This window comes from Amyelois transitella, chromosome 11, assembly GCF_032362555.1.
Source record: "Amyelois transitella isolate CPQ chromosome 11, ilAmyTran1.1, whole genome shotgun sequence".
Taxonomy (NCBI): Eukaryota; Metazoa; Arthropoda; class Insecta; order Lepidoptera; family Pyralidae; genus Amyelois; species Amyelois transitella.
The window spans coordinates 8,378,098-8,390,667 of record NC_083514.1 but is presented as its reverse complement, the minus strand read 5'-3'; the positions used below and the strand labels follow the sequence as shown (position 1 = coordinate 8,390,667).

Here is a 12,570-nt window from a genome sequence, read left to right as displayed (position 1 = left end):
AAAATAAATATTTTTCGCGTAAAAGGTTGCACAGCAAAAGATGCGGTCTAAAATGCGAAAATCAATTAAATTTTACTCACTGTTTTGTATATATTAATTAAAAGACGTTACTAAGCCTTTATAAGGGAAATAATTAAGTCTGTTATCAAGAAACTCTTTGATCCATGTAGGAAAGGTTTAGTTACTTAAAATATATAATTAAAACTCGATTTAAAATAGATGGGTGTTATAATTTTAACTTGTCTACGTAGGAGTCAATCTGTGCGTTAATTGTAACATAAATTCCATAACAAAAATTTCTAAGGAACAAATTACCGTTCTGAATATATCCATAATAAAAATAAGCAAACTCCGATACGATTTTAGATATTTTATTAGAAGTTTAATAAAAGTATAAACAGTTATATTTAGGTATAGTTACTTAGTCTATATAAGTATATTAGTATATATCTATAACCTACCCTATGTCCTTCTCCGTACTCCACACTATACTTATGTAGGTATGTAAAATTACATAGAAATCGGTTCAGTGGATTTGAAGTGAAAGACAGACAAACAAACATACTTTCACATGGATATGGACGGATGGATGTATGGGTAAACCCATGATAAATACGTCTCAGTTGTGGTTCAAAGATTCGTCTGCTATTTTTTAAGGCATTCAATTTTAAATAATTAATTATGTATCTTCTATGTATATAAAATATGCTCACTAACTGAACGCAAACGCTGAATCTAGAATTGTCTAGGGCTGAGAGGATTTCCGAGGAAGGAGGAAATGTAACGGGTCTTTCGCTTTAAAAGAGCCTTCAAAAGCGATGTCACGAAGGTTTAATCTAGTAGTAATAAAAAAAATGAATGGAGACAATGATATGGGTCATCAAACAGAGCATTAAATCCATTTTGTAAACAATTACAGCACAAATTACACGCGTAATTACAGCGGACGCATATGCAAGCCGACACGCGATGATTTATTGTTTATTAAATAACATACATGTATAGAATAAAATGTCCCATTTCTGGGAAGGTAATCAACATACATATAATCACGTCTTTGCCCCTTAGACAGGGCCGACAGTCTTGAAATGACATGTTCAGATGTATGGCTGGTATTCTGTATGAAATAAGCATGCTTAAGCAAAGAATACATATTAATCACTATCCACGATGCATTTTGTTGTGAGTTTTTCAAAAAATTTTAAGTATTTTCATGTTATCGGGGGCATTCTAGTGAAAAGTCAGGTCAAGAGCACTTTTAACCAACAAACTCGTGGCAAGTGAGAATATGCAACCTCTGCCTACCCCTCTAGAAACGTGACAAATAGTATGTGACATTATGATCCTGAAGATAATGTATTAACGCTAGGTAAAAAACACCTACTAACAATATTGTTAAACTGCTAAGTTTGAGGATAGAAAAATGAAGTTAAATTGTGCATGTAAGCGCATGTAAATCCTGCCGTCCTTGCATTCTGTTTGGTAAGCTAATTACCGCATAATTACACTTTGCGAGTGCACACAATAATCTCGTTTTTTTTTGTTCGCGTTTTCATTGTATCATTTCTTAGTCCATTTCAATGTTTTAGTTTACTTCTTCTTGAAAGGTTGGTAGATCCACGGGTGGTGTTGGGATAGTGTGCTTTAATATGTTTACGTTATATATACATACATACATACATATGGTCACGTCTATGTCCCTTGCGGGGTAGACAGAGCCAACAGTCTTGAAAAGACTGAATGGCCACGTTCAGCTATTTGGCTTAATGATAGAATTGAGATTCAAATAGTGACAGGTTGCTAGCCCATCGCCCTAAAAAGAATCCCAAGTTTGTAAGCCTATCCCTTAGTCGCCTTTTACGACTTCCATGGGAAAGAGATGGAGTGGTCCTATTCTTTTTTGTATAGGTGCCGGGAACCACACGACGCACGTTATATATATATATAGCTTGTTTAAAAATCACTGGCTTGGCCAGTTTACCCACGACATAAGTCCGATAAATCAATATCGGCGGGCAATATAATTCGTCCAGGATCCGTAACACAATTACCCGAGAGACGTAAAAAGTTACAATACGATTTGTTCAAATGGACATCCGTATCGGAGAGCTAACTTTATTTCGGATAGCTGTTTGGGTCCTGAGATGATCAATGAGTGTTATTTGAAAAAAAACACGATAACGTCGACCACTTTCCTGCAGGTTCATTGTAGAATAATAAATAAATACATATGAAACTCATATATGAAACTGCTGGGTCTATAATTAAGGCTGACAGCTGAACGTGGCCTGTCAGTCTTTCGAGTCTGCTGACTCTGTCTCCCCCGCAAGGGATATAGACGTGATCATATGGATTGATGGATGGATGGGTCTAGAATTTGAAATTTTGCATGTTGTGTAATTTTTTTTCACTGTGTTCACATTAATAAGTCTCTTCTTGCAAGCTGGTCGGTATGGGGTACTCTTGACTTGCCCAAAATGTTACTAATTATAAAAAACATATTGCTAATTATTGACTGAATGAATATGTGTATCCCAAAACGGATCAAGACCTGATATTAAAAGCAGTTTCATACAACGAACGATATTTATGCAATCGCCATACCGCTCCAAAATTCATCCCTCCTCTCATGGGTCTACTGAAAGAGATTTCTTTTGCAATAAGTAGCTCCTTTGTACTAGAATTACTGTATTAAATGCTCCTGTATGTAATATTGTGTACACAAATAAATAAGTACAATGAAATTTGAGGCTTACTTGAAGTTTGAGTTTTTTAACTTAACTTTTTAACTTTTAGGCGATGGACTAGCAACCTGTCACTAATTGAATATCAATTCTATCATATAGCGTAACAGCTAAACGTTGCCTATCAGTCTTTCATGACCTCACAGGGGATTTAGACGTGATTGTATGAATGAATAAATGATTTTATAACTAGCTATTACCTAAATAGCAGTGACAAATTAATTCATATTACAAATCCTAATTATATGAATTATAAATCCTAATCTATACTAATATTATAAAGAAGTAAGCGTTTGTGACTTTGTATATTTGAGGTGGCTTATCACTATTATCGATTTCAAAAATTCTTTTACCATTCGAAAGCTACATTATAGGATAAATAAATTAAATTTAGTACAGAATATATTGCCCACATTTTATAAAAGGCCATGATAACCCTAGTGCGATATCTTTAGCCTTGAAATGGGTTTCATAGGGCTTATCTACTCTCCTACTACTCCGCGTCCTTAGGACTATTTAGTTCAAAAAGGCAGCCTTTACCAAAGTCCCGAAAAAAAGGTATTAAAAGTTTATCAGAATGATATTTTATTATTTAAAAAACAGTCTCATTTGTTATTGAATGCAACTTAATACATAGTAAGACATTAATAGATACGTTAAGTAAAAATTGAAAAGATAGCCCGATGTAGTGTCTTTATTTTTTGTGTATCCCTCTTTTTTTATAACCTGTAGAGGTTTTTGTAACCCTTGTGAAAAAATAAAAATAGAAATAGCCAAAATCCCAAGGAGCGGCGGTATCAGATAGCGGCGAACAAAGAATATAACGATATATAACAATTCTGCGGTACCGGCCTGCTCGTAATTAATATCAAGTTTGCAATAAATTTATGAAGGTACGCCCCCGCTGCGATGCATCTGACAAACGATTTTCAATTTTATAATGTAGATGATAAGACTGAAATTCGAACGGTAGAGATACCTTTTAAAAAGTTCGAAATGCATAAGTGAAAGAATTTTATTGTGAAACCTGAACTTTGGGGTTTTGCTTTATTTTGAGTTTGGAATGGCGAATATTATTATTGTTTTTATTTAGACCGTAGTGCCGTGTGGTTCCTAGCACCAATATAAAAAAATAATAGGACTACTCCATCTCTTTCCTATGGATGTCGTAAAAGGCGACTAAGGGATAGGCTTACAAACTTGGGATTCTTTTTTAAGCGATGGGTTAGCAACCTGTTACTACTTGAATCTCAATTTTATCATTAAGCCAAAAAGCTGAACGTGGGCATTCAGTTATTTCAAGATTGCTGGCTCTGTCTACCCCGCAAGGTATATAGACGTGACCATATGTATGTATGTAGAAATGAATAAATATAAAATAACCTAAACATAACACTTCTTTGTTTTTGAAGTAGGTATAAAGTCAGCCCGCACAGCTTCCAATTTGGCCGCGTCCATAATGTATCTGAACGAAGTCACATCATATCACATCAACACGGCGTTGTCTCAAAACTTGCCGTGTGGTACAAGTCACAAACGAATAATACCTATGGCACAACATACCGATGTCTAAAAAATCAAAGGCAAACTTTACGTTTTCTTAAATATTTCAGAATATGATATTTCAAATGTTTGCCGTGCCTAAACACCTAAACTTCTGTTACTTATTATCTATTACTTATTTAACCAAAACGAAACTTATAACAAGAAGTGCCTATGTAATAAACCTATCCCTAAGTCGTCTCTTACGATATCCATGGGCTAGATATGGAGTGGTTCTATTCTAAGATGCTGGAAACCACACGGCAATTAAAAACAAAATCGCTCGTTTCTTATCACTTATATCCCACATCTTGTCCAAGGCAAGCCCATAACTTGGGGATCTTCAGCGACATAGCAAAAACAATCTACGATAATCGGATTTTGTACACGATAAAATTGTTTGAGTACATCGGATCGATCGCCATGACGCTGATTCGATACAATTCTGGTTCTTGAAGCGACCGACCTTACCCCTAAGATCGCTGATGTAGACTATCACGTTTAATCGGAATTTGACTTCGAATTACGTCCTAGCTAAATATCAATCAGGTCAAGAGTACCCGAAACCGACAAGCTTGTATGAAGAGAGGAAAAGAGTCATGAACTATGTTTATTCCGATAAAATTTTAACCAACAGAGTATTCATCGTGTATAAACGCAAACCCCAAATCAAATGTTATATTAACCTATTAAATGGGATTAATTATGGGATAAGTCCGCCATTGCAAGTGATTTGTTGCTTTTATAACTATGTACTATTTCTTGTTACTGTGTAAATTTTTACGCAATAAAGATATTACAAACAAACAAACAAATAAATGGTATATTCCTTAAGTGGTTTAGAAGTGCATTAATTCCTGCAAGAACGGAAATTTGCCTTTGTCATGATTTTGTAGGCGAAGCCCTGTTCGTTCTATAGTAAATAGATTATGCGTATTGTATGCGCATTCTTTACAGACAAATAATTAATAGTAGCCATATAAGTCTAGATTTATTGCACAAGAAATTCGCAAATTTCTTTCAGTCGTTATCACTGTATACAATGCACAAAATCCATCTTCATACTTTGATTATCACCAAACGTTTTTCGTAAAAAAAACTCAGTAGTCAGACTGCATTCAATTGATATATCATGGTACATTTAGTGTTAAAAACTAAATGATTTTCGATTTGCCGCGTGCTTTATTGTGCCACGACTCACTAGACAGGCTTTTCGAACTTGTAATCTAAATTAGGGTAATCAATTGTTAATGTGTCCACGCCTAGCTACCTATCTATTAATACTAATACCTACTTATTTTCTGCCCATTGCCTACCGCTTCCTACCCAAATAGTATTCGTAACGGTCGGACCGATGTAGGCCGATGTAATTATTATTAATGTGGAGCCCAAAGGGAATCTTGAAATATATGTGTAACAAGCGCCCTCGAGTTTCACTATTACCCAATTACGTTGTTATACCAGCTAGCGGCCATTACAGCGACGTAAATATATCATAACATCAATATTCAGTCGTAGGGGTAGATACGTTAAAAACTGGTAATTATCAATAAACTAGCTGTGCCCGCGACTTCCACGTTTTATTTCACATTTTCCATTATTTCTTCGCTGCTTTATAGTTGCAGCGTGATGATAAAAATCCTAAAGTCTTCCGCGATAAAAAATCCATGAAACATAAAAAAAACTAAGAATTTTTCAATTTGAACCAGTAGTTCTAAGATTAGCGCATTCAAACAAACAAACTCTTCAGCTTTATATTATCAATATTAGTATAGATTTAACTTATAAGGCTCCTGAACTTGGGATTCTTCTTGTAGGCGATATATATATATATATATAATATCGCCTACAACCTGCTACTTTTTGAATCTTGAATCTTAATTCGATCATGCCATACAGCTGAACGTAGCCTTTAACTTTTCAAGACTATTGGTTTAATCTACCCACGGGATAATACACCCAAGGGATAAAAATGTGATTGTACCTATGTATAATTAAACATAATGAATGAAAAGTAGAAGATTATTCAATGTAATGAACAAAATCCGAAACAAAATTCTTATAATTATAACAACGAAGTCAAAGGATTATCTGATTATATAAAACCATTCATTTTTACTTAAAAACGTTCCTCTAAGTAAGTCTTAAAACTTGAAAATTTATTCAAATACTTACTTTATTATTCCATTATATATTTAATTTAATCACTCTTAATTACTCCAAACGTTTCTTATTTGGCATTCGAATTCAGTCTCTATTTCAATTCCAGTAAGGTAATAAAACAGAGGAAATGCTATTGCATTGAGTTGCCTCCAAATTGGCTAATTTCTAAACAGACCAGCCCGTTTATTCAATTAATCGAGGAGTTTTACAAGGCAATGAATTTCGAAGCATCCAAAAGTTCACAAAGCAATCTTCTCATCTAAACCTACTTTAAAAGGGGAAAGTTACCAATTTGAATGCCACAAGACAGACAGACGTGCCTACTACGCCGGCTACTTTATATATATACATATATATATTTGCTTGTACGTAGAACTTCAATAATTGGGTTAGGAAATCAATTTAGTACAGTTTTTTTAAACTGTCAAGAAAGATTACGACACACGTGAAATCGGCTTTGGTCATCAATGTTAATGTTAGGTCTCAAACTTTACAAATATATTTGAAGAAGACTCTAGTGTGACAAAAATATAATAAGTAAAGCAACTGGACAAGAGGCTTGACCAAAATGATTATGAAATTTAATAAACCAATATAGTTTTTCTTCGTAATAAAAAAAATCATTACATGTATGGATACATAGCATAGCCATAAGACGGACCCAACAAACTTCAAACCAAGAACGCGAATCTCCAAGAAATAATGTCAGCCTTAACTTAATCAAATTTCGTTCAGTTTTCCCGAAAAGCGGGGAGAATTTCATTTAGCAAATTAACATTTCACTATTTGAAATTTTACGGGCATTTTAAGATCTCCAACGGGGTATTCTGGCCTGGATTTGACTCGGAATTAGATGGTGAAAGGGCATTAATTTCGATATCTTTACCTGAGCGTGGGAATGAATAGTCCCTTTGAGATTATGGGGAATCTTACAGGATGGTGAATGTGACTTTTATCTTGCAGGGATTTGTATAAAACTCCACGTATTGAAACGATTCCTATGTGTGCTGTAAAAACTGAATACATATATTCGTTTCCGTTATCATTATAAAGCGGGTTTTGTCTTTATCCCGTATGGGATAGATAAGAGACAATAGACACAAGACCAGTTTTTGCTTAATGGCTTAATAATAGAATTGAGGCTTAATAGTGATATGTTACTAGCTCATCGCCTTCACAATTTACTTGCGCGAGAAGAGGAGCTTTTGTTTTGACTTCTATTATTTTTTATAGACAATGTTGACTGCTATCTCAGACGTTTATTAGTCTCTGTCAAAATAATCACAATATTTTTATTTACATACTAATCCAGCATTGTCTTTCCAGCTGACAAAGTCCCGCCTGGTTTCCCGAGCATCGCGCCTCCACCAACTACCATGGTAGTAGAAGTTGGCCACACCGCCACGCTGCCGTGCCAAGCTACTGGCAACCCCACGCCGAAGGTCAAGTGGCTGTTCAACTCTTTGCCGCTAGATGTCGCCTCTAATCCGAGATACGCGCTGCTCAATGATAAGATGCATGGTAAGTGTTTTTTGTAAGTTTATTATTTGTCTTTAAGAAAGAGGAAAATTGGTAACGTCATAGAAATCGTACTAAAATAAGACATTAGATATGCCATAGGGTATTTTAAAACTACAGGAGTGATGTGTCGCCTCTCTGTGCAGTGGTAAAGCTGTGTAAATAACATAAGAATGATATGGTGACTGAAGATTGTGTACCATCAGTGCGACTACGCATTCACCAGTACTTACCATTATCTTATACTAAATTAATACTTATTTAATCCGAATTCTTATGTATACGATAGTTTGTACCATTTCGAAAATTATCACCACATCGTTACGCGACAAAGTGATTTGGTCCTATTGTCTTTTAGGCTACAGAGTATACTAAACAAATAACATACATACTACATTATACTGTCGTTTTGATTCATTCCAATAAAAGGTACTGTTTCTAAGAAAATATCTAAAATTTCCATATGTACGATGTATGTGTGAAAGTTTCTTAAAGATTCTTCAATTACAAAGTGATTGCCTATGTTCAGGCCACTCAGCGTGTTTCTGGCCTGGCTCCGTGGCGTCTTGCCAATTGACTACATTCCAGTTACTAAGATTTTCATGAGCAATATCAAATAGCTATTAGTACCTCCATTTCCCCGAAGAATGTATTAAGTTACATCTTTAAATTTAATTAATAAAGTAAATTATTCTATTGAAAAACATTCTGAAGAATTCTTGTGAGAAGCCAGGGGTGCGCCTTTGGCTTTTCTTCCATCCCTCTACTTTTATAATCGCAATTCTTGAAGACATGGTCATAGGCGGACCCTGGGTCCTCCGGGAGAACGCAGCAGGATTAAAAAAAGAACAAGATTATGCAGACTGATTAAGTACCCTATTTATCTCGAAATACCCACAACAAGGCTCCAGGGAATTTACAAATAAATGAGTGTTTTAATAAAATTAAACGACTCTTAACCGACTTTACAATATAAAGTACACCCCTAGGACAACATTAGTCCCCACACCTGATAGAAATCTTCACAGTCGATTGCGCCCTGTAATTACGATCTTACCTGGCTTAGCTATCTGTACCGTTGATCCTTCTAACAACTTGTGTTAAGTCCCAACAAAGATCACTAATTTATGGAAAGGTCCTGTCAAGAAACATTAGTAGTTAAAGGAATTTAATCATCTAAAACATTAGAATTTTAATGTTTCAAAACATATGTCTCACTCTCTCTTTCTCATCTTTGCATGTTTGGAAATTTGTTGAAATTACTCTCTCAATTTTGTCCATCAAGCTTGCATCTTAACTCACGATTTACTATAATATAGTCATTATAGAATTCAATGATTTAAACAATAAAAATTGTTTACAATAATATATTTCACTAGACAAGTAAGTGAAAATAAATGTAGACAGAAAATATAGAAGCAAGTCGTACTACCCTGAATTTTGTAGGGTACAACTCCGATTCGCTATTCGAGCTTTATAAAAAAGAGACCAACCATAGACTATAAAACTAGAATGTCTGACACTGCAAACGCCGATAAATCCCACCATCGACAATTTGCCCCGCAATGCCTCTGTTATTTTTTTTTAGAATTCCGTTCAAACTGCTAACCTATTTGATTCCATGTCTGTCGGTGATTTTGTCTGTGCTATGGCTAGTTCAGAAAACGAAATGAAATTGTAGGTCTAGTCTTTTTGTTTGAGAAATGGTTTTTTACGAAAATTTTATTGACTCACTGGTTTCAAAAATAGTAATTATTTATTTCTGATACTTCAGTTTTGTTACCCAGCCACGAAACGTTGCGAAATAGTTTCATATATTTAAATATGTAAATGAGTTCATTAAATGATAAATTTATAGTCTAGAGGTGCAGTAACGGAGGAAATTCCCGAAATTCCCGTGCGAACGGAAATTTCCTACGTTACCTACGCTAGCTAGCTAGGTGCGGGTGAACAGTTAATATATAAAACAAAATGTACCTTTATGGATAAACACATCAAAAGTTTTACGATAAGTTTAATTATATAATTCAATATCTTTGGTTGAAAAGTGAATTGCATTTGATTATGTATCGTTCTAGAACACGTGAAACCTTTCTTTGAGCCTAATTGAATTAAATGTAATACCTATATCCTTTTTTTCGTATATTCGTTTATTATTTATATCACTTCTAGCGTCTTTACTTCCCTTAGAAGCCGCTTCAAAGTTTTTGTAACACACTATTACCCAAAACTTAGAACTTACTATTGTAGTTTACCTTACCTCGACCGTATATAACATAGATAAAACAATCGATTAGTAAACTAAAACAAAACTTCAACATTTACCACATAAGGAAGATATTTATTAGATTTCCTTTTCTCACATGTTATCGTACTGTTAATATTCCGAAATATAAATAAATAAATTACGTACCTACATAGACGTAGCACGTAAGTATCTCCTTGTGTTGATGTCTTAAATAGCGACTAATGCACAAATCTAAAGAATAAAATCTTAGAAAAATTTACCTATTCATATCATATAAATCTATAATTGCATAGTTGCTGAAGAAACAAAATATTTTTATAATTTTTACTCATTATACAAATTTACCTAACAATTAATTAGCCAAATTTTAGTTTCCATAAAAAATCGACCCTCACGCCACTAATTTAATTTTTGAGATGAGAAAATTAAAAATGTCTTGGAGACTTAATTTTCACGTCTTAATAAAAGTTGAGGCTGCCGACTTGCCTCCCATAATATGACAAGCTTCACATCGAACGAGTCGATAGGGCGAGTCGAGTGGCGAGCGAAATCGCCAACAACGACCCTTGGAAGACGAAAATTAATTTTACTGAATCTTCATTACATTAATATGATAGAAAATAACCATTTAACTCGGACAGTTTTAAAAATTCGTGTTCGTAAATGATTTAGCCACATATAACAAAGATTGAGAGTGTTTTCACTATAATTTACAGTCAGGACTTACAGTAAGGATTACAGGACTATCCTCAAATGTTATAAACTGTCTGAACGTAGTGAATATCGACGCTAACTTTCCCTCGAGTTTGATTTGAAATTAGATTATTTCAACTATACTATATTCCATTACATAAGTCACGAACTTACTTTGGGGCTAGCTCAATCTGTGTGATTAGTTCCCAATATGTTAATTTAGTTAATTAAATTGTGCACTTTACTTACCTACTTTGAAGTTATTCATCAACACTGAATACGAATATCGTGTTGTGGAAAAGTTTAAACGTAACAATGTGAAGAAAGATTATGTTAAAACTGGGAAGAAGCAACAAAATGTTAATTATGTCTACACTTTACTGAACACCAAAAACGAAGTTGCCACCTCTAGAACTCCGCTTTAATTTTGTAAGGTAAATAATTTAGTCGAAGCTGCATCGTCGCAGCGTAATTATGATGCACCTTTTCTTCCTCAATTGAGGTTAGTTCTTCAGTCGGCTTTGCTTGTACTTTTTTATATTTTAAGAAGCAATGCTTTTGAATGAAAAATTCGATGAGCTTAGCGAAAGGAATAGTGATAATGCTCGTACCAAGTGGAAACCCTTACGATTGCTTGGCCTCGTGTGAAACAGACTTGACAATTGTACAAAATACAATAAGATTGAGTTAAGATTAAGATTTTCTTATTCAGAGTAAAACATATCATCATGATAGGGCTGTTCATATAAGAGTTAGAAGATATTAACAACATATGCTTTTTCTGATTCAATAATTCAATAAAATAAAAATTAACTTTGTCAATTTACTGAGGACTCCATTGATAATACTCCATTTTAATCCGGATAAAGCTATTGTTAGTCCAAAAATGTAAACAGTGGCAGTAATTGTATTATAATGCAGTCAAATTTAAACGATACAAATAAACGAGTTGGTACGGATCCCCGGACGGACCCACCAAATGTTAATAATTTCAATTTTAATACCATTATGCACTTGAGGAGAGGTGCGAAAGTAATTTGCATTCAGTTAGGGCCGGCGACTTGCCGTGGGCTCTTTTAATCTCATTAATTTTAATTTATTCGAGTAGATTATTTCTTCTTCGTCGCGTCTGATATTTCATAGCTCTATGTAGAGGTATAACTTTTGGTTTTTAAGTATACCTATTAATTAGAGTCATTCTTCGGGCGTAAGTCCCTTTTGAATCACCTCACTGGAGAAGCGATCAAGAACGTGCTTTAGGTAATTCGGGTTTTTACTCGAAGCGTTTCTGTCTGGCCTTACTCGTATTGGAACGAATACCAATTATTATAACTATTGCTTTTAAAAAATTCTATATGTGTAATGAAAAGAATGTAACTCCAAATGAGTAGGCTTAAGGTTCTGGAACCAACTTTCTTATCTTCAGATCGGACTAATGGTTTAAGAAGAATATTAGACTGAAAAAAGTACGCTTTTTCTTCAATTTGATCCTGCGACACAACACGAATCTTTCCTATAGTTCTATTTATATATATATATACACACTTAAACAAAAAACGAACGGTTACCATGAAGGCCTTTAAAAAAAATGTTAAAATTTAAATTTACTTAATTGGATTTTTTACCACAATATAACTAATGCCCATATTGCCGAAAACATAG

The 12,570-nt window shown here is 34.2% G+C and overlaps 1 protein-coding gene across 2 annotated transcripts in view; it reads left to right on the top strand.

Moving 5' to 3' along the window:
- The window catches only part of LOC106141380 (tyrosine-protein phosphatase Lar), a 365,581-nt gene that overhangs the window by 313,446 nt on the left and 39,565 nt on the right, over positions 1 to 12,570 (top strand). For both annotated transcript variants that reach the window (XM_060946413.1, XM_060946412.1), the window contains exon 6: positions 7,776 to 7,970. In XM_060946413.1, the coding sequence (XP_060802396.1) occupies positions 7,776 to 7,970 (195 nt within the window). The remainder of the gene's footprint in view (positions 1 to 7,775; positions 7,971 to 12,570) is intronic.